General features: G+C 42.1%; 1 protein-coding gene across 1 annotated transcript in view; it reads left to right on the forward strand.

The window, feature by feature from the left end:
- Positions 1-27,473, forward strand: part of PRELID2 (PRELI domain containing 2) — an 84,223-nt gene that overhangs the window by 48,558 nt on the left and 8,192 nt on the right. The window contains exon 6 of the mRNA XM_005683091.3: positions 26,746-26,815. Within this exon, the coding sequence (XP_005683148.1) occupies positions 26,746-26,805 (60 nt within the window). The 3' untranslated portion in view covers positions 26,806-26,815. The remainder of the gene's footprint in view (positions 1-26,745; positions 26,816-27,473) is intronic.

The raw sequence follows: 27,473 nt of genomic DNA on the forward strand, positions 1-27,473 counted from the left end.
TAGCAGCAGCATCAGCAGCATATATACATTGAGCACCTGTTTTGTGGCAGAAACTGTGTTGAGTGTGGGTTGAATGAACTTACTCAAGATCACAGAACTAGCAAAGGGTGGAGTGTGCTATGCTCAGTTGACCAGTCATGTCCAACTCTTTGAGACGCCATGGACGGTGGCCCACCAGGCTCCTCTGTCCATGGAATTTTCCAGGCAGAAATTCTCTAGCAGGTTGCCATTTCCTCCTCAAGGGGATCTTCCCAACACAGGGATCGAACCTGTGTCTCATGCATCTCCTTCATTGGCAAGCAGATTGTTTACCAGTGCACTGCCTGACTGGGACGCAAATTTCCATCTTGTATCAACAAGTCTTACCCCTTGCCACTTACTATACAAAATGTGTTGAGATGAACGGAGCAGAACATGGCCTGCTCAGCACTGTGTTGTGTATTAGATGAATTGTGTTTTGTTCTATTCCCTGTGTATTTATTAGAGCCCCTTGGTTTTGAATAATAGAAACTTATGTTAGGCTAGCTCAATACAGAGCAACAAGGGTGGTGAGGCTGGCAGCGTTCAGAATGGTCTGCACTGGAACTGAGAGCTGCCAGGAACCAGGTGATATTCCTTCTTTAGCTCTTGCCCTTAAGTCTGTGCATCTGTTTGATTCTGTTCCTTTGTAGTCTGGCTTTCTCTGCTTCATCGGCTGTATAGGGTAACATGGGCCTCCACAGTCCAAGTGTACCTCTTATGTAGATTTCTGGCTTGATAGAAAGGCTATCTGCTTATTTCTTCATTTCCAGATTCTCTGGAAGAGACTGTCATTGACCTTCTATGGGTCATGCATGGCCAGGAGGGTCGAAGCCAGGTTGGGTAACTATGGCTAATCCTCTGTCATGACTGCATGGATCATGGTTGGAGAGTCATTTCCCAGGGAAGGGGATGGTAGAATGGGTGAATACTCCCAAGGCTTCTGCCATTTGATGGCAGTGCTCACAGTAGTACTAGACACTTGGCAGAGCGACTCCTTCATTCACCTTAAACCCAGTCCTCCCTGACCATGGTACCTTGGCCAGTGCTCAGTGCATCTGTACGTAAATGAGTGAAAAGGCAATAGAATGCATTGGGAGGTGCACAGCTGGCTTCTGGACTGTTATCTAGAAGTCAAGTGACTTTACATTTTTAAAGTGAGGAACCAAGTGGTTCCTCTGAATTCCCTCTCATTATGCCCAAAAGTAAAAGTGTATTTTTCCTGCTGGCTTTTGCCTTTTTGGACTTTTAAAAAGAGGCTTAGTTTAATTAGTTAGCTTTTCAGTTCTAAGATCCACTCATGGTTAAATGTCTTTTATCCAAGTAGTGATGTTTTCCCATATCAGCCTGTCTTCCTGATAAACCTTCACAGCTGAGCCAGCATAAAAGGCTTCTGTAGAAGTCATCATTAGAGTGTTTTAGGTAACTAATTTTCCCTTTATAACTATTCCTGAGGCTGGTTTGTGGTGGTGTTTGCAAATTGGTTGTATGGACTCCCTGTTGGACCCTAGCTTGTTGGAAATCCCCTGCCTCAGTGGTGAAGGGTCTTTTTCCATTTGGATTCACACAGCCAATAACAAAACTGATGCTGAGACTGAAACAGCACAAACTCTTTGATGGCCAGAGAATGGAGAAGCGGGAAATTAGTTCACAAATCAACTTCTGGGAGTGGAGGATGATCAAAGCAAGATTTTTAAAGGCAGGGTTAATGGTAGAGGGAGCGCATGCACTGGTTTTTCGGGAAAGGGTGAGTTTCTTCCTGCAACTGGGGTGTCACTTCTTTTTCTTCCTTCTGTGGTCTGGTAATCCCTGCCGTGGCACGAGTAGGTGTGTCGTTGAGCATGCTGATGTTACCACAAGCATATCATGAGGCTCGGGGTCTACTGGAGGGCTGGTCTTCTGCCATCTTGGGTTTGGCTGATTCTAACCAATTCTGTTGGCCTCTTGTTTTTCTGTTCTGGTGGTTTCCTGTAAGACAAAGATAGCATTTATCTTTCTTCAAGGAAGAGGGTGGGCTAGAGCTTGAGGCTAACAAACATGGTAACAACGGTGAAGGTGGGATTTTTCTTTTTCCTCCAGAAAGAGAAAAACTAGGTGCTCATGAAGTATATATCTCTGTGTATATAAATTAAAACCTAGTACTAGATATGCACCCCCAAGATGAGGTCTCTTTTTTTCTTTCTGCCTCTGGGCACTTGTTTGATATCTTTTCTCTCTTCCCTTCACCACCTTGAGATCTGAAATTGGGGGGTGCCTTTCTGACACAAATGCTGCTGTGAACAAAGGCAAGTGAATATTTGTTCAAATCTCTGCTTTCAGTTCTTTGCCAGAGTATATGGTAATTCTAGGTTTAATTTGTCAAGAAACTGCTTGAAAGTTTCTTTGTGAGATAGCAGTCTATCTTTTTTTTATTTAATTAATTTATTTAAAAGTTTTATTTCTTTTAACTATTTATTTATTTATTCATTTCACTTTATAATACTGTATTGGTTTTGCCATATGTCTTCATCCATGACAGCAGTAGTCTGCACCATTACTGTGTTTTTCTCAGGAAAGTGAGTGCTCTTTATACTACACTCTTGGCCGATGACAGTAGCAAGCATGCCATGCTGGTACCTCCTTCACTCTGGAGGGCGCTCACCTGTCTCTTGACTCTGCCATTGTTTCTGTCTCTTCTGGTGGAGAATTTTGGCCCAAGATGGCCAACAGAGGATGGGCCGGAAGTGTTGAGAAAGTGCCACGGACAGGCAGTATGCTGCATGCCAAATACATATGCCTCCAGGGAAGCAAGCACACTCAAAACACCGAGGAAACAGGAAGGTCTGAGGGAAAATAGGGGCTGGTGGGAATCTGGGACACTTGTAAGTCTTCATACACATTTCTGCTGCCTAGGGGAATGGCCAGCAACTGTGACACAGAGCTGGAAGTAACCCCGGCCAGTCAAGTTCAACCTCAGGTATCCTCAGAACAGGAAGCAGAGATAAGGGTATTCCCTGGGGCAGGCATGGCTCTGCAGGTGATCCTCAGCCCTGAGAAGGCATCCCTCCGCCAGCGTTGCTCAGTCTTCATTCTGTTGTCAGCCCCATCTAATCCTTTTCAGGCGTTTTCTTCCTAGTTGTCTCTCACTTCATGAAATGTTACTACCATAGGTATCCTAATGATCTCTGTATGTATTGTATTATATCTTTGCTAGATATTTAATAAGTGTAAGATATTTTTTATTCACTCCCATGAACAAATTATTTCAGTATTGTCCCCATTGAGAAAGCATACTTTGTACTGCAGTGAGTGTAACTACCTTTTGTAGTTTTTGCCTCCATCTCTCCGAATCAAAACAAAACAATCACCAGTTCTCCCCCACTCCCCACTCCCACCCTCTGAACGCCCCCTCCCCACAAACCCCTCCAATTCCAAACAAAAATCAAGGGGACTTTTCAGTGAACTCCCACGTGGTTCTTGTAAATCCCACTCTTCTGGGAGAGGCGCAGGAGGTCATACAGGAGATGACAGTGTTGTCACGCACAGTTTCTTTTCTAGACCAGTCGTCTGAGTGCTGTAGGGTGATACGAATGCTGTGAGATGCAGGGCCTTCATTATGCACCCGCACAGAGGTGGTTTTTTTTTTTTTAAAAGTTTGTGAAATACATTTTCACTACGTGATAAAATAATTAGTCATTTTAGCCACTCTCCTGGCAAGGCCCCATTATTGGTTCCATCATTATTCTTACTGTGTTGATCGGGAGGCTGAAGCAGAGAGAGGTAGAATTCAAAAGCCTGTGAAATAGTTGCCACTGAAACAATGTGGGCAAGTCAAACAATTTGTGCGTCGTTTTGAAGAAGGTCTGGACTAGGCATGCTACAGCTGAAGAGATCTGAATATGTGGCTTCCTCAGGGTGTGAGCTTATTTGAGCCTTACAAAATCCATTTCAGTAGTGGAAAATAATTCTCTGAGACCACAGATCTGGTATACTGTATACACTGGTGTGTATATATATTTTTTGTTTTATGTATGGATACATACACAATCTATATATATACGCACACTATACACTGTCCTCAGATATGCAGATGACACCATCCTTATGGCAGAAAGTGAAGAGGAACTAAAAAACCTCTTGATGAAAGTGAAAGAGAACAGCGAAAAAGTTGGCTTAAAGCTCAACATTCAGAAAACTAAGGTCATGGCATCCGGTCCCATCACTTCATGGGAAATAGATGGGGAAACAGTGGAAACAATGTCAAACTTTATATTTTGGGGCTCCAAAATCACTGCAGATGGTGACTGCAGCCATGAAATTAAAAGACGCTTACTCCTTGGAAGAAAAGTTATGACCAACCTAGATAGCATATTCAAAAGCAGAGACATTACTTTGCCGACTAAGGTCCATCTAGTCAAGGCTATGGTTTTTCCAGTAGTCATGTATGGATGTGAGAGTTGGACTGTGAAGAAGGCTGAGCGCCGAAGAATTCATGCTTTTGAACTGTGGTGTTGGAGAAGACTCTTGAGAGTCCCTTGGACTGCAAGGAGATCCAACCAGTCCATTCTGAAGGAGATCAGCCCTGGGATTTCTTTGGAAGGAATGATGCTGAAGCTGAAACTCCAGTACTTTGGCCACCTCATGCGAAGAGTTGACTCATTGGAAAAGACTCTGATGCTGGGAGGGATCGGGGGCAGTAGGGGAAAGGGACGACCGAGGCTGAGATGTCTGGATGGCATCACGGACTCAATGGACATGAGTCTGAGTGAACTCCGGGGGATGGTGATGAACAGGGAGGCCTGGCGTGCTGCAATTCATGGGGTCGCAGAGTCGGACATGACTGAGCAACTGAACTGAACTGATACACTGTCCACTACGTGGGTGTGGTTAGTCACTCAGTCCTGTCCGACCCTCTGCAGCCCCATGGGCTGGAGCCCACCAAGCTTCTCTGTCCAGGGAATTTTCCAGGCGAGAATACTGGAGCATGTTGCCATTTCCTACTCCAGGGGATCTTCCCAACCCAGCAATTGAACTTGCATCTCTTTTGTCTCCTGCATTGGCATATGGATTCTTTACCTCTTGTGCCACCTGGAAAGCCTGTTGTATACTATATAGTTGTGTGTATGTGTATATATATATATATACACGTGTGTGTGTGTATATATATATGCACACATATATACAGATACAAACCACACACGTGTGTGTGTGTGTGTGTGTGTATGTATATAGTATAGTATACTGAGGTACTATATATGCAGTCCAGATGGGCATTTGAAGTCATTTCAATGATTTGTATGTACAATTAAGGTCTCTTTGGTACCTATTGGAAATAGATGATTGGTGAGGGTCAGCTGCACCCTCACAGTTGTGCTACCAGCTTATAAAAAAGTTCTGTAGTACGTGCAGACCCTTTGTTAATCATTTACAAGTAAGCTCCAAGTAACTTTACCTGTTCTGTAAGTTTTATTACATCTCTGTCCTGGGTGCTTCGTTCCCTGAAGATGGAGCTGATGATATTCCTAAGGCAAGATTCAGCTGTTTTACAGATAACATCAGGTAGCCAGAATCTTTAACCCAGTGTCTGGCTACAGGGCCATTTAGACATAAACTGTGGGTGCCATCCCTAAGGTTGGCTGGTGAAGGCCTTGCTAAATAGTCTCAAATCCTCGTTGCAACATTGAGTGTCTCTCTAGAGTTTTGAGCTAATCCCCACATCTCAAGTTCTATTAATTGAGTTAATGAAGTCCGTTTCTAACATCCATCATGCTAGTTAGTAAGCCACTAATGTTAACAGTGAAAATTCTCAGATGTAACATTTCTTTTGCTAATTATCAAAGCCTCTGGTGTTTTCAGATAAAGGTAACTGAGGTTTCTGCAGAGTGAGATTGCTGATTAGAACACTCATAGCCAACGCCTGGAGGGTGAAGCCTGAGATAGGGCAACTTACTACCTGGTGTGTAACTTGAATAACACATGCACCATAATATTATGCTGCACATGCCGAAATATTTTGAAGCAAATTATAGACATCCTAATAATCGTGTTCAGGATGCCAACTCCTGAACTAAAAACCTAGTATGTTCTGCCTTTAGAAAGATTATTTGGTGTGAAACAAGGTTTTGTGTGTGTATGTAACAAATGTTAAGCTTTAGAGAATTGCCCCTTAGTAAATGGTTTTCTTATTTCTCAGATGTCACATTTGACATCTTAGATGTTCAATTTTCTCACCTCTAAAATGGAGTGATAATAGTTCTACATGGGGTTATTTTAAGGTTTGAGTGCATATATATGAAACATACCTGCCACATAGAAAAGCTTAAATAATTACTAGCATTAAGAGAAATTCTCTGATAAGAAGTATATTTTTATAAGTAAATAGCCTTTTACATATTTTTTAGAATTTTATTTATGTGTTTTTGGCTGCACTGGATGTTCATTTTGGGCATGAGCTTTCTCAAGTTGCAGCGAGTGGAGGCTACTCTTTGTTGCAATTCAAGGGCTTCTCATTGCAGTGGCGTCTTCTGTTGAGGAGCCTGGGCTCTAGGGCCTGCATGGCTCAATAGTTACAGCTCTTGGGTTCTAGAGCACGAGCTGAGTTATGGTGCACCGACTTAGTTGCTTCACAGCATGTGAAACCTTCCCAGACTAGGGATCGAACCCATGTCCCCTGCATTGGCAAGTAGACTCCTATCCACTGTACCACCAGGAAAGTCCTTAAAATATTTATCCAAACAAAAATTTTAGATAGCAGCAGTATGGGTAAGGTTTTGTTTCTTTAAATACTATTTTGCAATCATTTTTTTGGTATGTAAATTTATTTATTTTTTATGGTAAATTCCCAGGAAAGTTTTTCATTATGTGTCTCTTCATTTGAGTGTTTAAATTTTTTATTTTATAATGGAGTATAGTTGATTTACAGTGTTTTGTTAGTTTCAAGTATACAGCATAGTGATTCAGTTACTCATTGCAAGGCTGTGATTTCTCTTCTTCAAATTCTTTTCCCTTTTATGTTATTACAAAATATTGAATAGAGTTCCCTGTGCTATTCAGTTGGTCCTTGTTGGTTATCTATTTTATTTATTTTTAATTAATTTATTTGAATTGGAGAATAATTACTTTACAATATTGTGATGGTTTTTGCCATACATCAACATGAATCAGCCTCAGGTATACACGTGCCCCACCCGCCCTGAACCCCCACTACCACCTTTCTCCCCACCCTATCCTTCTGGGTTGTCACAGAGCACCAGCTTTGAGTTCCCTGGTTCATGCATCAAACTTGCACTGGTCATTGTTTTACATATGGTAATGCACATATTTCAATGATATTAAGATTCATAATTATATTTTTCAGTGTATCTACATTTAACTTTTGATATGGATCCTTCCATGTGTCTTTGTGTATATTTACATATGTATGTATACGTGTTTCTTTGAGAAACAAAATTGAGATTATTCTGACCTTGGAGATACTGTGAACACTTCTCTATATCATGACACATTTTCCATATTCTGTGAAAACATGATTTTTGATGCTTTCATAATATGTCACTGGCATAATAGCCCTTATTGTTGGTTTCTGTTTTTTTCCGTGTTGTTAATAATATTGTAATGAATCCATAAATGTAAATGCTTATATTTATTTCTGATCACTTTCTATGCTAATGAGTGTGCACAGCTTAAAGACTTTTGATGTGTATCACCAGTTTGCTTCCAGAAGAACTCTGCCTATTTTTAGCTTCCACTATGAGCTGGCTCTGGGTATTATCATTTTTCTTTCTGTATGACTTGAATGAAGGACAGCTTCTTAGAAGTTCCATTTGTTAGTAGGAAAGCAGGGCTAATTGGTCCACCCTCATAGGATTGTTGTGAAGAAGAAATGAAATTGTTAGTTCCAGTCTTTTAATTCTTACTCTAAAGACAGTGAGAGTTAATGCTTCTGTCACTAACTAGTTGTGTGAGCTCAGTTCTCCAAGGTTTGAATTGTGTCTTTGGGCGAGTTGCCCTGAACTGCTCAATTCCTATCCACACATGCATGGTAGTCACAGTCCTAAAAAAGAATGACCATTTCCAAACCCAATAATGATTCCAAGATAGAAGAGAGCAAATAAAACTGTCATTCTAAAGTATAAACTAACAAATAAAACAAGAACCCTAGTGTAATGTTCTGCTGACTATATGGGAAACATGTATTTCCCACTTGATTATGTGAATTCTTTTAAGATTCTTTGCATTATTGGAATCACTTGAAGAACTGATGAAATATATTCTGACCATCTTATTTCCCAGCTTTCAATTTAAATCTGTTGATAATACTTTTTAATCCCACTCTTGAGTGCTCAGATAGATTGATTTACTTGATATTTATTCATTAGATGGTGTGAGAATATTGCCAGGATTCTGATTTTTAGCCACTTATTTCTAGATCAGTTAAATAATGGTAACTGCACTCTCCTTGTATACCCCCTCCCCACCAACTCCTCTCAGCCTGCTCTTACCTTTGGTGTTTTAGTTCCAAGAAATGTAACCTTCTCAGTGAAAACATCTTAGTGAAAATAAGTATTCTGTCATTGATGCAGTTTTTGTTCCTTCTCTGGAGTTTAAATCCATGCCTCTACCTTGACTGTGAGACTAAGGAATTCAGAAATCCCTCCATGGCTCATTTGAATTCACTGGGGTTGTAATAGACTACTCAGTGGTAAAGCTTTTGGGAATCCCTTGAATCAGCCAGCCGGAATTCTGGGGTTTTACTGTCTGTGAAACTAAATGAAACCTGGGAAGTTAAGCTCTTTCCTGAAATGATAGAAAGTGGGTTCCTGAGCTCAGGATGCTTCACTGTGTCATTATTTGCAGTGATTGGAAGTCATGTCTCTGCACAGTGCAGTATGGAGCCCAGGGGCCAGGAATCAGGAACCTGGGCTCCAGCCCTGCTTTGACTGCTCTTTCTTGGCCATGTGCTTGGACTAGTTCCTCTGAACTTCACTATTATATATATATCTATCTGTCTATCTATCTATCTATCTATCTATATTTTTTTTTTTTGTAAAATCAGGGATTAGACTAGGAGGTTATTTTCAGTTCTGACATTGTATGGTTTTTTGTTTGTTTTTTTAGCCCTCCCTCCTTTCCCCTGGTCTCCCTGGTAGCTCAGATGGTAAAGAATTGACCTGCAATGCAAGAGACCTGGGTTTGATTCCTGGGTCAGGAACATCCCTTGGAGAAGGGAATGGCAACCCACTCCAGTATTCTTGCCTGGAGAATTTCATGGACAGACCATGGGGTCACAGAGAGTTGGACATGACTGAGTGCCTAACAGTTTCACACTTCCTTTCCCCCCCCAGTGTGTAAATACCAAGAATTTAAAATTTGTCTGACAAATAGTCCTGAAGTCTGCATAAAAATTCAGGAGTTGAAGCCAAGTAGAGACCTAAGAACTTCAGAGATGATTCATGCAGTGAGAGTTGAGGGTTGAGGTGACAACAATAAAATATTTAAAGATAAAATACTTTTTAATTTTTTTAACATTTTTATTTATTGATTTTATTTTTGGCTGTGCTGGGTCTTCGTTGCTGCACAGGCTTTTCTGTAGTTGTGAGCAGGGGCTACTGGTGTGTGGGCCATCATCAAGTGGCTTCTCTTGTTGCTGAGCACAGGCTCTAGGGTACACAGGCTTCAGGATGTGGCATGTGGGCTCAGTAGTTGCAGCTCTAGAGCTCTAGAGCGCAGGCTTAGTTGTTGGCGTGCACAGACTCAGTTCTGCAGCATGTGGGGTCTTCTTGGACCAGGGATCGAACCTGTGTCTCCTGTGTGACGGGCATGTTCTTATACCACTGAGCCGCCAGGGAAGACCTAAAAATAAGGCGCTTTTTAGAAATACTAATTGGCAAGAGAGGGTGGTAAGCTTGTGGTAGGGATGTTGCAATGTCATTTTATAATCTTATTCATGTGAGCTAAATGCACTGCATATTATAAATATTTATCTTTTTAAGAATATTTATTTGGTTGTGTCAGGTCTTAGTTGCAGCATGCAAGATGTTTGTTGTGTCTGTCATGTGGGATCCTTTGTTGCAGGGCATGGACTCTTTAGTTGTGGCACACTAGCTCAGTAGTTGTAGCGCTTGGGTTTAATTGCTGTACAGCATGTGGGATCTTAGTTCCCTATCCAGGGATCAAACTCATGTCCCTTGCATTGCAAGGCAGTTTCTTAAACTGCTGGACCCCCAGGAAAGTCCCCTTTTATCTGTCTTTGAGTATTGGTATCCAGGGATAGATATGCTGGCTTGTGTTCAGTCCATGCCTCTATAAACACAGACTTTTCTGGAAAATTTGGAGAAAGCCAGATACAATAATAATACTAGTAACTGTAATTAGTTGAGTGTTCATCAGGAGGCAGGTCCTACCCTGTCTTATGAACATTGAGTTCTCCCAATAATCCTCTAAGAGAGAGGTGTTGTTATTGCCAGTTACTAGTTTACAGATGAAGGAACAGAGGCACATGGAGATTAAATTGCATGCACAGTGTCATCAGCCAGTATCCAGAGCTTGGTACACACCTGACTCTGAACTAGAAACTTAAACCTTAAACTGTGCACTACGGCACTTGTTTTTCTGTTGCTCTTTTATGCTCACACCCAACCAGAATCTTTGGAGATTTTGAAGTCTTGTTCTCCTCACTGTTCTGGTTGGAATTTCCAACCAATCTATTACTTTTCTGAGTCTGTTCTCAGACTCTGTTGTGGTGAGTTCAGAGACAGTGAGAAAATAGGAATTGGTGGCCACTGTCAATCTCTACATACACTGTGTACACCTAAGATAGGGGCAGAATTGAAAACTGAAACAGCTCTGACCGGGCTGTGTTGGAATACCGGAAACTAGGGGCTGCCCCCACAGCATGTGTGGACTGAGTGCATTTTAGCTGCCGATCTTTGGTGGATCAAGTCTGCTGTAGAATCGGGAATGGATTCAGCCAGATTCTTCGTGCTAAATTAAGCCTCTCTGACCAACAAGGCCAGGAAAAGGTCACTCAGGCATCTCAGATCAGGGGTTAATACAGAATTCTCTGTAGAATAACTTGAATTGCAAAGATGAGTTAATTTCTTGAAGGTACATCTAATAGTGAAATTTTTTTTGTGCTCAGGTCCTGGAGTGTGATAATTAAATGCCCCTTGAGTGCTCCAATGTGTCCAGCTGTTCATCTTGATCATTCTCTATCCCCCTGTCGGTGGTCATTTCTTATTTTATCTCACTCTGCAGTAGAATGTCATCTCTTGCTGACGGCTCCTTGTGGTGTGCCCACCCTTTGTGGGCCTGGGGACATCAGGCAGAACCCGAGGTAGATGTTGGGGGACAGGCTGGGGTGTCTGCCTGTTAAGGAGAAAAGGAAGCTTGTATCTCAGAAACCCAGGTTTATTGTGGTGATATTTCTTTCAATTGCCTTGGCATTGCATTTGCTGCTTGGGATTTGCTGCCTTATTCTTTGTCTAGCTTTCTTTCTTAGATTCTAGCTAAACAGCTTTTCTCTGAATTTCCTTGGTAAAGAGAAATGGTGGGTTTTTGAGAGTTAATTAACTCCTTTCATGTTGACACCCGGTTTAAGAAATTTAAAAGACTATAATTAAAATTTCTCTCGATCACTCACCTTTGGTGAGGATGTAGCTTTTATTACTTTTAAGACATGAATGTTTGTGAAAGCCCACTAGTTTCTATACTCTCTGCACTTCTTGATATGTTTGAAATATTTCATAATTTAAAAAACTGCTGCACTCCCTCCAGAAGACACTTACAGTTTTTAAACAAAATTTTAAAAAACATTTTATGTAAAATGTTTTGAGTAAGTATTACCTGCGCATAAATGTTTTAAACCATATTTCCAGCAGAGGCATTTATGTTCTTTTGCCCTGGCTTTCTTTGAAAGCAGCAGCATACCTTGTATTGACCAGCTGTGTGACCTTAGGCACACCACTTCATTTTCTGAGTCTTATTTTTGTCATCTGTAAAATGAGGATAATGTAGGAACCTACTTCAGATAGTACTTGTGAAAGGTGAATGAGTTATGTACATAAAATGCTTAGGAGAGGACTTGGAATACAGTAGATGATCAGTTGTTATTACTATTTAAAAAGAAAAATGCAAGGATTTTATAGGCAAAAACTGAAATTTTCATTATGACACGATAGACAAATGTTTAGGGGTTACGATGAGCCTGTTTTTGCTCAACTCAACCTGTGTTTAAATGTCTGTGCCCTCCCTTATAGGGTGGTTACGAATTTAACCTCCAGGTAAAGTATCAAAGTAGTACCTACCTTGTGAGTAGGAGAATTAAGGGAAATAGCATAAACAGGTGCTCAAAATACCTTCCCACACAATAAATACTCCATAAATGATAACTGTTATCTTTCCATTATAACCCAAATTGGCATATTTCCTTCCAGTCTTTTATGTGCAGATTTCAAGCACTCATAATTATAGTATAAGTACAATTTCATGTCTTGCTTTTTTTCAAGTACTGTTTTATCACAAATGCATTTCACAGTAACTACACAAACTTTGAAGCCATCATTTTTTAATATATGTTTTGCTTATAGCAATTTTAATATATCCTCTGACCTTTAACAGAAACATTTCTTTTCAATGAATTCTAGAGTATTACATTTCATGGTTTCATAACATAGCCTCATTGGAAAATATAACTCATTCTTTATATCTTATAGGCTGATTTGTTTACTTTATTTTTGGCTACTCTGAGTCTTTGTTACTTTGTGTGGGCTTTCTCTAGTTGCGGCGAGCGGTGGCTATTTTCCAGTTGCAGTGTGCAGGCTTCTCATCGAGGTGGCTTCTCTTGTGAAGCACGGGCTCTGGGTTGCCAGGGCTTCAGTAGTTGCAGTGCACAGCTTAGAGCTCTCAGTGAAGCCATCATTTTAACGACTGTATTCAGTTCAGTTCAGTTGCTCAGTCGTGTCCTATTCTTTGTGACCCCACGGACTGCAGCACACCAGGCCTCCCTGTCCATCACCAACTCCCGGAGTTTATTCAAACTCATATCCATTGAGTCATCCAACCAATGGATGGTTGATGCCATCCAACCATCTCATCCCCTGTCTTCTCCTTCTCCTGCCTTCAATCTTTCCCAGCATCAGGGTCTTTTCAGACAGTATTGAAGTGTCAGCTTCAGCATCAGTCCTTCCAATGAATATTCAGGACTGATTCCCTTTAGGATGGACTGGTTGGATCTCCTTGCAGTCTAAGGGACTCTCAAGAGTCTTCTCCAATGCTACAGTTCCAAAGCATCAGTTCATTGGCACTCAGCTTTCTTTATAGTCCAGCTCTCACATCCATACATGACTACTGGAAAAACCATAGCTTTGACTAGATGGACCTTTGTTGGCAAAGTAATGTCACTGCTTTTTAATATGCTATCTAGGTTGGTCATAACTTTTCTTCCAAGGAGCAAGATTTTTTTAAATTCATGGCTACAGTCACCATCTGCAGTGATTTTGGAGCCCCCCAAAATAACTGCATAATATTTCATTAAGTAGTTGTATAACAATTGATTTCACCATTTCTTTAGTATTGAGCCCTAAAGTTCTTTCTGCATCCTACCATTGTAAACAAGGCCATGTGAAACATCTTTATACAGAGTCCTTCCTACTTTATGTCATTACCTTAGAAAAATTCCCTAAATGTTACTGGTATGTAAGTATTTTCTTTTTTTTTCTTTTTTATAAAACCATTAGAATAAGGTTTATTATTGAATTGTACAGTTGAAAGATGAGGGTATCATCTCTTTGCATTCACTTTTTTTTAAGTTAATTTTTATTGGCGTATAGTTGCTTTACAATGTTGTGTTAATGTCTGCTGAACAGCAAAGTGAATCAGATATGTTTACATTTATCACCTGTTTTTTGGATTTCCTTCCCATATCCAGGGAGAAGGAAATGGCAACCCACTCCACTATACTTTCCTTGAAAAGTCCCTGGACAGAAGAGCCTGGCTGGCTACAGTCCATGGGGTCTCAAAAGAGACCATGAGAGGTCCATGGCTTAGTGATTACACGAACAACAAAACAGCTGCTTTACAGTGTTGTGCTAGTTTCTGCTGTACAGCACAGTGAATCAATGTGTTTACATGTATCGCCCCTTTTTGGATTTCTTTCCCATTTAGGTCACCACAAGCACTGAGTAGAGTTCTCTGTGCCATACAGCAGGTTCTCATTAGTCATCTACTTTAGACATAGCGTCAATAGTCTATGTCTATATACGTCAGTCCAAGTCTCTCAGTTCATCCCAGGCCCTCCTCTTCCCCCTTTGTGTCCATACGTTTGTTCTCTGTGTGTCTGCGTCTCTATTTCGGCTTTTGCAAATAGGTTCATCCATAGTATTTTTCTAATTCTATATATATATGCTAATATTTGTTTTTCTGACTTAATTCACTCTGTATAATAGTCTCTGGGTCCCTCCATATCTCTGCAAGTGGCACAATTTCATTCCCTTTTTATGGCTGAGTAATATCCCACTATATATATGTGCCATATTTTTTTTATCCATATTGGTTTGTGAGTATTTTCCTGACTCTTTGAATATATTTTTTGTCTCCCTCACTGAACAATAGGCTTCTGAGTGGATCTTACCACATTATCTTCAGTATCTAGCACACAGTGAGTGCCCAATAAATATTTAGTGAATTAGTGAACAAATGTATATGCTAGTGTATTATTTTCCAAAAGTAGTAAGACTGCTTAATATTTCCATTGTATTATCTTTTAAAAAATCTTAAAAGCAGAGAAGCTTTTATCTCTTAGGGCAACAGGAAAGAAAACAGTAGCAAGTAATATTTTGTTGAACATGTTCTTGCCCTGGCCATCATACTTAATACATTACATGCACTGGCTCCTCCCAATTGCTCAACGATTCTCTGAGATAAGTATGATTTTTATAGATGAGCAGGCTCAGAGAAGTGAGTTGACTTGCCAAAGATCACACAGCTAGTGAGTGGTAGAATCCTTGTTCAAAGCAGGCAGTTGGACCCTGAGCCTGAACACTGGATGACTAGGTTGCTGCTGCTGCTGCTAAGTCACTTCAATTGTGTTTGACTCTGTGCGACCCCATAGATGGCAGCCCACCAGGCTCCCCTATCCCTGGGATTCTCCAGGCATATTCCTGCTAATCTTACTTTTTCCACAGTGTACCGTTTTACACTCCAGCCAGTCTAACAAATGATTTCCCAAGGAGCCTGACTTTGTTGACCAAATCTCAAACAAGGTGTGAATCAGAGTTGCCCCTCAGCCCTGAGCATTTTGCATCAGCCTCAGAACAAGAAGCAGAATTACTTACCACCCTGCTTATTTAAGAGGAATACTACCCTTGCAGTTCACCGAGTGAAGGGTGTTTGAATATATTTTTTTACAAGCCTCAGATTTTTTAATTGAAGGGAAGAATTTTATTAGATTTTATTAACATTCAAGACAGCTGTTAGAGTTAGAACATTATCCACATGGGGGTTATTAATCCACACAGGAGTATCTGGGACCGAACAGTAAAAAAGGTATGAGCCTAAGGATTAACCAATAATGGAGAAGGCGATGGCACCCCACTCCAGTACTCTTGCCTGGAAAATCCCATGGGTGGAGGAGCCTGGTAGGCTGCAGTCCATGGGGTCTTGAAGAGTCAGACGCGACTTAGTGACTTCACTTTCACTTTTCACTTTCATGCATTGGAGAAGGAAATGGCAACCCACTCCAGTGTTCTTGCCTGGAGAATCCCAGGGACGGGGGAGCCTGGTGGGCTGCCGTCTGTGGGGTCGCACAGAGTCAGACATGACTGAAGTGACTTAGCAGCAGCAGCAGCCCTGTTTAGTTAGCAGTTGAAATATTAGAGCAACTTTTAAAAGTATCAGCTATGTTATTACTTCCATTTCTTCAGTCTCTCTTTTCCCCACATCATTTCATTACAGGGCTTGGGAATTTTAAAGAACTTTTGCATCTGTAAGTGCTACCCAGTATTTTTCCCCCCACCTCTGCAAATGATTGATGCTTAAAAAACAGCAGGTGGTTTATCTTTAGATTGTTTTTTTTTGTGTGTATAGAGATTTTTCTCTTTTAGGGTTGTATATGTAGCTTTTGTCCTGGTTGCTCTTGTTTTGTGAAATTAAATGCTTTTAAAAAAAGCATCTGTGTTGTCACTCCCCAGGCTATGTGAAGGATGGGCAGTGAAGGTGAGCTGTTACATCTCTGTTGCTCATGTTCCCTTGGACGCTGGCCAAGTTGTAACTTGATTCCTCATTCGCCCTCCTCCGGTTTTGTCCCCAAGAAGCAATGATCATGATTAGCACTGAAAGGCCTTTCAGGGGAAGTAAGGGCTCTCCGGATTGACATTTGACAATCAAGCAAGGAGTTCTAATCAGCAAATGCTGTGCTGAAAAGAAGCGCTTCCAGTGCCCAAGTGTGTCCTCTGATTTCTGCAGGGTGCATGAAGGAGCTTCACTTGCTGTCAACAGAACACGAAATGGATTTGGAGCTGTGGTGAGGTGCTTTTATTCTTAGGACAGTTCCAAGAACTGTATGTAATTTGTTTTCACCTGCCTCCCCTAAATTTGTAAGATTAGAACCACCCAGATTCAGATAGAAATAACTCCGTGATGGCAGGAAGGACTATGCCCAAGGTGAGAGAGGACAAACAGGAAAGCTAGCAGATCTCTCTAGGGAGGCGGTGTGTTTAGGGCTTAGAGCCGCAACCTGGCCGTGACTCTGGACTCCGCACTTACTAGCTGGGAGCCTTTGATCAAGTTTCTGCCCCCGTCTGAATTTCGCTTTCCTCAGGGCTTCTCAGGTGGCTCAGCAGCGAAGAATCTGCCTGCCAATGCAGGTGATGTGGGTTCGATCCCTGGTTCAGGAGGATGCCCTGAAAAGGAAATGGCAACCCACTCCAGTATTCATACCTGGAAAATCACATGGACAGAGGAGCCTGGTGGGCTGCATTCCATGGGGTCAAAAAGAGTCGGTCGTGACGGAGCAACTGAGCACAAGTACACACATTTCTGTTTCATAGGTTGGGTTTGAGGGTTAAATAAGACAAGGCCTGTGAAGTGCTCGGCACAGCCCGCTGGGCCCAAGCCTCTCAGAGATAAGTTCTGTCAAAAGGCTCAGATTCTACCTAGTTCTGTCTCTATTGCAGACGACTTCTGTGACCTAGGAAGGCTGGTTTGCCCTGCTGAGCTCAGTATTATCAGGCAGCAGTATTACTAACTCTTAGAGGTGATGTTGGGGGCAAGTGAAATATGCTCTGTGTTCATAAAATATGAACAAGCACCAGGTGAACCCCTGCTTACGGTTCCTCCAGGTCACTGACCACCAACTGAAGGAGGGTCCCTTGTCGTGGGCGTCCCACAACACCAGGTGCACATGTGAGGCCCTCCAGTCAGACTTAGGTCCATAAAGAGATCGGTAGCTACTTTCCGGGCCATAGGGAGAATGAAAAGTAATGCTTAATGACACCGTCATGTGTCAGCAGCTTTGTGTCTTGCCTCTTTGAATCCTCACAGCGATCCTACAAGGATATGTGTGTGTGTGTGTGTGTGTGTGTGTGTGTATGTGTTCGTGTTCTCTTCCCTCCTCCCATTTCACAGACACAGATGCACTGTGAGTACCCACTGTGGAAAAAGTGGGAGAGATCCAGGTTTAAATCCCAGGGTGGCTGCTTACTACCCATGTGACTTTGAGCAACGTGTTCAGGCCTAGTTTCCTTACCTGTAATGATGAGAGTAAAAATATCACTTTGTAGGACTGTTGAGAGGATTAAATGTGATAATGTAGGCAAAGCCCCGCAGCATTGAGTATGCCCCAGATAAACTGTTAGCCTCAGTATTGTTGAGGTCTGGTGGGATGGGTTGGTTTTTTTTTTTTTTTTTTTTTGGCTGTGTCAAGTCTTAGCTGCAGCACAAGGGGTCTTCATTATGTCATGGGGATCTTCCATTGGGGTGCATAGGTTCAGTAGTTGCAGTGAGTGGGCTTAGTCACTCCACAGTTTGTGGGATCTTAGTTACCCAACCAGAGGTGGAACCCATGTCCCCTGCATTGCAAGGTGGATTCTTAACCACTGGACCACCAGGGAAATCACAGGCTTTGGTGAGATATGGTTTTGACCAAAATAAGGCTTTGGAAAATTATATTTTGTTCAAAGAAAATACATAATTCAAAGTCAGCAGACTGGCCCTGCTTGTAAAGAAGGCTATTATAGAAATTTGAGAATTTAGGGGAAGGAGAAGAGTGAGATAAAAGATTAAAAGAAAATTGTCTGGGCATCCATTGGATTTATCTATTATCTAGGCGACGGATTTATTTATTCTTTTAGGGACAGTTCACTGATTAAATGTGCAGGCATGCTGTTAGCCATTGTCTCTCTCAGAATGGGGGAAAAACAAGAGGAAATTATGACTGAGCAAAAAACCTGATGAATACCAAAAAAAAAAAAAAAAAGCTAATAAAGGGAATTGATAGGAACCCTGTTGTCTTTTAGTTTGGTAGGATAAGAGTTGACACAAGACTTGGTACTGGGACCCTTTGGTGCCAGGCACCAAGCCAGTGCTGCTTCAATGTAAGGAAGATTGTGTTGTAGTGAGGCCTGAGATAGAAGGAATAAGGAGTACAGAGCATCCCATCAATGGAGGTTTCTAAGCAAGATGATCAGTTGTCAGAAATGTCATAGGTGGATGTGGCACTGGATGGGAGGGTAGCCTGATGTTTGAAAAAATCGCGGCTTCCCTGATGTCTCAGCAGGTAAAGAATCCACCTGCAGTGCTGGAGACACAGGAGATGCAGGTTTGATCCCTGGGTCTGGAAAATCCCCTAGAGGAGGAAATGGCAACCCACTCCAGTATTCTTGCCTGAAAAATCCTGTGGACAGAGGACCCTGGTGGACTACAGTCCACGGGGTCTCAGAGTCGAACACAACTAAGTAAAAAGTTACTGCTACAAGTCACATTTAAAAAAATTAAAAAAGAAAATACACTTACTGGGTCACATTGGATTGTGGGAGACCAGTGACTAAAGGCCTTTAGCCACTAAAAGGTTGATTTCAAGTCAAGGATCATTTCAAACTGGCAATATGGAATAGGTTCTGTCATCTTTCATTGTGATATTTGATCCCAGGACAACTCCCTAAACTGGATGGGCCACTTTCATTCTTTCCTGAGAGTTTCTTATCTGGACTAAATAATACAGTGTCCTTTGCAAGTTTTTAGATTTTTGTTATTTGGGGATATATTCTTTTCCTTTACAAATCTAAGATTAAATATTCTACTGAAGAAGAGAGGAAGATTTATAATGTGAAGCAGAGACATCTGAATTATTGAATCAATTTAATGTTCTGCAGTTACACCTAAGAATTTTGAGTTACTTATCAAAATAAAAATGAATCTTACTCAAGAGTTTATTAGCCCCTGTGGGAAAATGATACTGAAGTCATACAGTCTGTTAGGATATTCCTACTTGAAAAGTGTTGTATTTAAAATAATTTGTAGATGTGATTAAATATTGATTTGTATATTAAGAATCTTGTCACTTAGTTTGGGTGCAGGGCTGAAATATCTGATTTATATATATATCAGGCTTTTTGAGCAGATCAATACGGAAAGGAAAAAAAACTCTTGCTGTGTACCCAACGTCACACTAGGTGCTTTAATGCATGCAGTCTCATTAAAACCCTACCGCCCTCCCGTGTTCTAGGGACCTGAATCCTGGACTCTTAATCCTGATTGTTGTTGTAGTTTAGTTACTAAATCGTGTCTGACTCTTTGCATCCCAATGGACTGCAGCTCACCAGGTTTCCCTGTCCTTCGCTATCTCCCAGAGTTTACTCAAACTCATGTCCATTGAAGCAGTGATGCCATCCAACCATCTCATCCTCTGTCACCCCCTTCTTCTACTGCCCTCAACCTTTCCCAGCATCAGGGTCTTTCCAGTGAGTCGGTTCTTTGCGGCAGGTGGCCAAAGTATTGCACTGAAGCTGAAGCATCAGTGTCAGTCCTTCTAATGAATATTCAGAGTTAATCCTGATTGTCTTGGGTGAAATCAAGATGAGCCTTGGGGCTCATCCAAAAAAAAAAAATCATCTCTAAGGCAGATAGGAGGGTAAAATAAGCCAATGCAGATAAAACACTCAGCACAGTGCCTGGCACACAGTATGTGCCAGGACATTTTAACTCTTACTGTAGTCTGGTGTTATCCCAGTTTAATAAATGAGAGATGCCAGATATAAAAGCCTCAGAATAAAAGACACTTTATTGTGGAAAAGATCTTTTCCTCGAGAAGCATTGAGCAGTGTTTCTCTTCCTGAGTGTGGATTCCTCCCTTTCTGTCTCTCCCTCCCTCCCCATTCCGCTTCCTCATTCCTTCCTTCCTCTCTACAGTTGAAGTGGGCTAGAGGCAGGTCACTTGGAGCCTTCTAACCATGGTAAAGAAGGTGAATTTTGCTATAAAAGCAGTGGAACACTGAAGCAGGGAAAGCAACATTTTCTTATTCTGCCTCTTATGGGTACTGTTATGATTCTACATAAAGTAAATAAAAAGATTCTGGGGAAGTTTTATGTAAACCAACTTAAAAAAGTTGTGAATCAAAAGAAGTGAGGTTTTTAAAGTAAACTTGCTGCATACGTTCTTATCAGGAGGTGAGTGGTTTTATAATGTACGCTCGGCACCTGGGACGACCTCGCTTTCTAGCTCCTCTTGGCTGGTCCGGATGGTTTTGGTCCCATTTTCAGTCCCCCCACTCTACTGTCAGCTCTTTCCACAACATTCCCTCCCTTTCATCGTTCATACTTCTATTCTTTCTTTGTTTTTTTTCATTTCCTATGGCAACTTGTATTATCCTGACCTTTTACCACACTTTCTAGGTTGCTAACTACTGGGCCGATCGCACTGTAATTCCAAAACTAACACTCATCAGCCTGGCATTCAGAACTAATCAGTTGATCAGCCTTATGATTCATAAATATTGAGCATGTGTTTTGTGCCAAATTCTGCACTAGATAGTAAGGATTCAAATGTAAGTAACTGTTGTTCCCTATCTCTGAGCACCTTCTCATCTAATGTGGTAGCCTTGTAAACCGATGATTAATTGGTTGAATGTTAGATTCATTCATTCAGTAGACATTCACTGCAGGCCTTCTGTGTACTGGACATTGTTCTTCTAGGGGTCACAACTTGTACAAGACAGACAAGGCTCCCAGCCTTATGGAATTTGCATTCTAGTGAGATTAGATGATCAGGAAAGAGATTTAGATGTACAACTATTTATTTACTGAGTATTTACCAGAAGCTGGGTACTCTGGTAACCAGATAAAACATTATTTGGACTGATTCTTACGAAAGGCCTATGTTACTACATCTCCCTTCAAAGATGAGATAGTTGATGATTAGAGAATCTAAGTAAAAAGCCCAAACTTTCACAGTTAAATTGGACTCAGCCCTAAATCTGAGTGTTGTTGCATAATTACAGGGCTATTTGTGGGATGTTGCATGTGCTTTTGTCTCTTCTAGGAAAGAGCAGAGCTGAGGTGGGAGGAAGGGTGTGTGTGAGCAGGTGGCGGTGGGGGGCGTGGAAACACGGGAAGTGTAATACTCTCATTCCTGCTGCATCCAGTCCGCTTCCTCCCCCTTCAGGAAGGCGGCCGCTTAACCGCACAAGCACTGATGTTCCCACCCCCATGCCTGTTGTTAGTCCCCGCTCCGCTTGACATTCCCCTCGCTCTTTATGTCACATTCACAGCCAGGCTTGGGTCTTGTTCAAACCATTCATCTTCCAGCAGCTTCCCTAGGTCCTCCCTTCATGCAGGATCAGTCTGTACTTCCCTTCTTCCATTGAACTTTTTTTTTTTCAAACATGATAATGCTTCTCAGAGGCTGTCTTGTTTTTCAGTTTTTATTTTGCATTCCTTGTAATTCCTCCCAAGAAATCGACGACCCCTTGAACAGAAGCATCATGCCTTACATGCATCTTGTTCCTCACAGCATCAGTGCAGTCTTTTATACACAGTGGGCGCTAATATTGTCTCTGGTACTTATTCCAAAGCCATGATGCACAAGAAAGCTTTCTTTTCCACAGTAGGAGAAGTCTTCCAGTGCTTAAGCTGGTTATCACAATACCTAGCTTCTGGTTAAACACTAAGTACTCAAATAGTTATTCTTCATCTAATTATGACCGATCTTGTATTATTGTGATAATTAGGTGAGCAGCTCTTTTGTTAAGAGCGCTCTACAGATGTGTCTTTTAGAACTGCTTTGGAACTTTGTAATTTTTTTTTTAGCTGGTGTGATCTTAGTTCCCTGACCAGGGATCACACCCAGGCCTCTGTCAATGGAAGTGCAGAATCCTAAACACTGGACCACCAGGGAATTCCCTAAGGACTTTGTAATTTTTGTAAGGTCTGATATTCCTCTCTCTGTATGTCACACTCACAGCCAGGCTTGGGTCTTACTCAAACTGCAGCTTCTACAGTCCTTCTTCATGCCAGGCTCCTCAGGACTTCCTGGATTTAAGTCAGAGCTTCTTAAGGAAGCATCTGTTTGATAATAAAATAAATATACTGTCTGGATCTAGCCACCTTTAATAACTTTCTCTGCCTCCTTTTCAGGCAAGCTTTTCATTTTCTGTAATAATTAGCTTTCTCATATGCTCTGAGAATGGGGGAATTTGTGAACTGTTTTGAATTTGAAAAATGCGACTCTGGGTCTCCTCATTGGGGACCCATCTGGCCAGCTTAGCCCTGGAATGAAGGAGATGAGAGTGGGAGGGCTCCCATGTCTGTACATTGGCAAATAGAGAAAGGTGACTTGGAAACCGGGGGAAAAATGCTCAGAGGGAAGGAAATAATAAAATCCAGTTGCTTTATGGCTTCTCAGTCCAGAAAGCTTTTGAGTTAAGCTCTATCTATAAAGGTGGATCCAAGTAATGTTTGTTTTGCATTTCAGGCATCATTGTGTGATAAGTGGTGTAAATTTAGCCCCTTTAAGCCTGATCTCTTGGGAGTTGGATTTTAAGAGACTTTATTTGAAAGGACTCTATCGATTGGGGTTTTGATTTGGTTCCTCCTTACCAAAGAGAGTACTAAATAATGGCTGGGCCTCCCTGGTAGGCCTTTTTTTTGTTTTAAATTCATTTTATGGGTCTCTCTATTTGCCCTTGTTCTCCACCTTCTATTTCTAACTGTTCTACTTAAAAAGACTGAAGTGATGTGAAAGAGGGGGTAAAAGGGAAAGAAAATCAACTGTCACATTGTAAGCTTAATTGATTCAATAAATAATGTCTTTCAATTCCCAAGGCAAACCCCAAAGTCTTCACTTACATCAGCTAGCTCTCGGCTCAGTAAATGGTGGCGTTCTTAATTTAGACAGATGGAAAGAGTTCACTGGTGCTCACTTCTAAGGAAGGAGTCTGCTTTTCTGGTTTTAAAGACATACTGACTAGAGTTTGGGGCCCACTCTATAAAAAGAAGCTTGCAACAGAATTAACATGGCTGTTTTTATTCATTCTGAAAAGAGAAGGAAGGCATTTAATTATTGCCCAGGGGTTTGTTGAACCAAAGGGAAAAGAAAAAAAAAAAAAAAGAGACAAGGGGAATGAAATCTACTAGTCCATATGTTCCACGCAGGCAAGGATTTAGATTTGTTCACCATTTACTCTCCAGTGCACATGGGCAGGTGCCCAGTAAATATTTGTGAACTGGTTCTGTTGTTGAATGAGTGAGAGCAGAATTAGTTTAAATGTCATTCCACTTGTTTCATTCCCAACTCCTCCTTTCCTGTCTAATTAAAATGGTAAATAGCTCTAAGAGTATGTGCTGTATCTTCCGAAATGATTAAGGACAGTTGTTTCATCAGTGTCCGGAGGTGGTATCCAGCTGCTTTTTCTTTTAAAACAAATTCTCATACTTGAACAGGTCGTGCTTCAGAACCACAAGAGGGCTGTCTGCAGACTCCACGCTCCAGCCTTGGAAGTTCCGATTGTAGGGGTCCGGGTAGGGCTGGGAATCTATTTGCTTTTGTGGGTTCCCCTAGTAATTCTGGTGTGCAGTTGCACTGTTTAGTCAGCCTCTGGGTGCCCTGAACTCTCTGGTCTAAGTGATGCCTTGGTAAAAGTGAGGAGCCCGAGGTACCCAGCAGGATACTCAGCAGGGTGCCTGGCCCTATAGTCTGATGTTTTGGTTCGCCCCATAGTCCATGCTTCTTGGCATCAACAAGATCCTTTAGTTAATATTTCTTCCTTTCAAGATAGTGGCTATATTTGTGGTGCTGGGAAAGACTCCAGAGAGTCCCTTGGACAGTAAGGAGATCAAACCAGTCAATCTTAAGGGAATTCAACCCTGAATACTCATTGGAAGGACTGATGCTGAAGCTGAAACTCCAGTATTTTGGTCATCTGATGCAAACAGCTGAGTCATTGGAGAAGTTCCTGATGCTGGGAAAGATTGAGGGCAGAAGGAGAAGAGGGCATCAGAGGATGAGAAGGCTGCATAGCATCACTGAAGCAATGAACATGAACTTGGGCAAACACTGGGAGATGGTGAGGGACGGGAGGCCCGGCGTGCTGCAGTCCATGGAATTGCAAAGAGTTGAACATGACTGGGTGACTGAACAACAGCAACAGCTGGAAATCTGAAGGATCTTTGGAAACCTCAAGGAGCCTCAAGGAAATGTTAACTTTTGTTTAGTGTGCTTTGGTGGTGGTGTTTAGTTATTAAGTTGTGTCCTACTCTTTTGCGACCCAATGGACTGTAGCCCACCAGGTTCCTCTGTCCATGGGATTCTCCAGGCAAGAATACTGGAGTAGGTTGCCATTTCCTTCTCCAGGGGATCTTCTCGACCTGAGGATTGAACTCATGTCTCCTTCATTGCAGGTGGGTTCTTTACTACTGAGCCACCAGGGAAGCCCTCAGTGTACTTTAGTACTCAGTATAGTGTGCTGTCTTCTCTAGAGATGCTTTCCCCGCCTGTGGCTCAGAACAAACCCCGGGTAGGAAGTCCCTACTGTCTCCTGTAGGTCCACTCAGTGTTTCCTAGCCCTGCTGGACTGTGGGAAGCACCAGTTAAAAATACAGCACTGGGGGGTCCACTAGAGTCCTCTGAAATCAAAGCCTTACTGCGTGGGGCCTGAGGCCTGCAATTTAAGTTAGCATTGTTATCCTCTGTCCTGTCCCCGAGTGCAGTGTGTCCCATTTCTGATAACCCAGTTTTGAATTCCTTAACACTCCATTTCATACATCAAAACCCTGCCTTTCCATCTAAGGTTTAGCCTCTGATCTATAGAACTTGTCCTTCAAGAAGGAAAGAGGGAGTACCTGCTCTCTTCTTTCCTTCAGGGTAGAACTTGACCAGCTGAGGTGGGTGGGCTGGCAACTTGATGTGTTCAGCCTTGGTGTGAGCCTTGTGATGTTAAGGGGTGCCCCTGAAACCAGAATTCAGCGTCTGTGTTCTTCCTCTGGCTTTATTATTTAATAGCTGTATAATGTGGGGGGAATTACTAAACCCTCTTTGAATTTCTATTTTCTTCATCTGTAAAATGAGGGTGTCTGTTCAGGAATTTTGTGTGTATTAAACAAGGCTGGGCTCTCTGACACAGGCTCAGATGGGGATTTTTGTGCAGAGGGTTGTTGGAGTGGGCTCTTGGGAACAATGCTTGTGAGGGAATGAGGGAAGCAGGCAGAAAGAAGGTAACCGTGAACTGCAGTGCAGGTGTGATGAAGGTCTCATCCCGTGGGGAACTGTGGCAATGGGATGCCCTTCCGAGTTGTCCCAAATTTACACAGGGGACTGGGTCTTTCTACCTTATACTGGCCAGCCATCCGATGTGGGCCACTCCTGGAGAGGGGCATGACCTCGGGTACCGCAGCTCCCTTTGGCTGAAAGTGGCTGTGTGCTGGCAGCAGCCTGTGGTGCTGGCAGAGGGGGAGGATCTCTGTAATGCACCTTGTACCCACCGCCAGATAACGGTGGACCAGATAACACCCATGCAGACCTTAGCAGCGAGTCTAGCACTTGTGTAAGTATTGAGTAAACACAGGCATAGCTCCTTTAATCACACCTCACAGATATTGCACATTTTACAGACTGAAGGCTCGTGGCCACCCTACATCAAGCAAGTTTATTTTTTTGGCCATGCTGGGTCTTTGTTGTGGCATGTCAGCTTCTCTGGTTGTGGCTTGTGGGATCTTAGTTCTCTGACCAGGGATCAAACCCATGTCCCCTGCATTGGAAGGCAAATTCTTAATCACTGGACCACCAGGGAAATCCCCAGGCAAGTCTTTTGGCATCATTTTCCCAACAGCATCTGTTCATTCCGTGTCTCTGTGTCACATTTCAGTAATTTCTGACTGTTCGTCGTCATTATACCTGTTACGGTGATCTGTGATCTCTGATGTCACTAGTGTAGTGTTAACTATCACCATGATTATTCCAGCTCTGGCACTGCCACTTAGTAGCTGGATCACAGTAAGTCGCTTGAATTGCTTTCTTATGTTTAAAATGGAAGATTCACGGCTCTGCTCTGTTTCCCCAGGTAGTTCTGAGCACATGTGGAGATAATGTATATAAAATTGCTGAATGGAATATTATGAAAATGTGAGATATGACTGCAAGCCTACTTTTCTGAAATGAATACATGGCCATTGCTTGGATTCCTTGAAGGGAAAGGTTGTGATAAATGTAAAGTGCTTGTCCATGAAATGTGGCATTTTGATGTTTCTTTCTTCTCTCCATAGGGAATTAGAATAATGGAGATGCTGCTAGAGGAACAGTGTGGTGCCCCCTTAGCCGAATAAAGAATCACCAGTGAGTACCAAAAGCAAAATCAGAATTATTTACTCAAGCCATGTCTTCATGCTTATAAGCCCAAGTATTATGCTTCAGCCTCCCTGGGCTATTCTTGCCGTATGTTTCCCAGTTATACTCACAGGATGCTTCTTGCAAGTGTTTTTGTTATCTGTTCCATATACCTTTATTTGCTTGGTTCTTTGATTTTCAGAGCAGTTTTCTACTACGTGCTGGGTTACAACTGCTCTTAGATTGTTTAAACTGCTCAATACAATCCGCTGTGATTGCCACCCTCAAGATAGCATAGGTTGTAGAGACTGCAGTTCACAATTAACTGACGCTTAATTTTATTGTCCCAAGAACAGTGAAAGCAGGGGTTTAAAGCTGTATTTGGAGTAGGAAAAAAATAAGAAAGGGGCATGTTGATTGATCAGTAAAATACAGATATTTCATCAGTCATGTATACTCCTGCCGATTGGGGATGGCTGTCTGAGATGCTATTGAGGAGGATTCCAAGGCCTGGAGAATAACCTCGGGCTCTGGATGAGAGTGTTGTGATTGATTAGCAATGCCTGCCGTGGGCAGAAGACGGAAGAGATAGTACTTGTGCTGGAGCGCACGCCACTTTCAGGGCAAGTGATGTTGGGTTAACAGATAAGCAGGGGGATTCCAGAAG

This window comes from Capra hircus, chromosome 7 (assembly GCF_001704415.2).
Source record: "Capra hircus breed San Clemente chromosome 7, ASM170441v1, whole genome shotgun sequence".
Classification (NCBI taxonomy): domain Eukaryota; kingdom Metazoa; phylum Chordata; class Mammalia; order Artiodactyla; family Bovidae; genus Capra; species Capra hircus.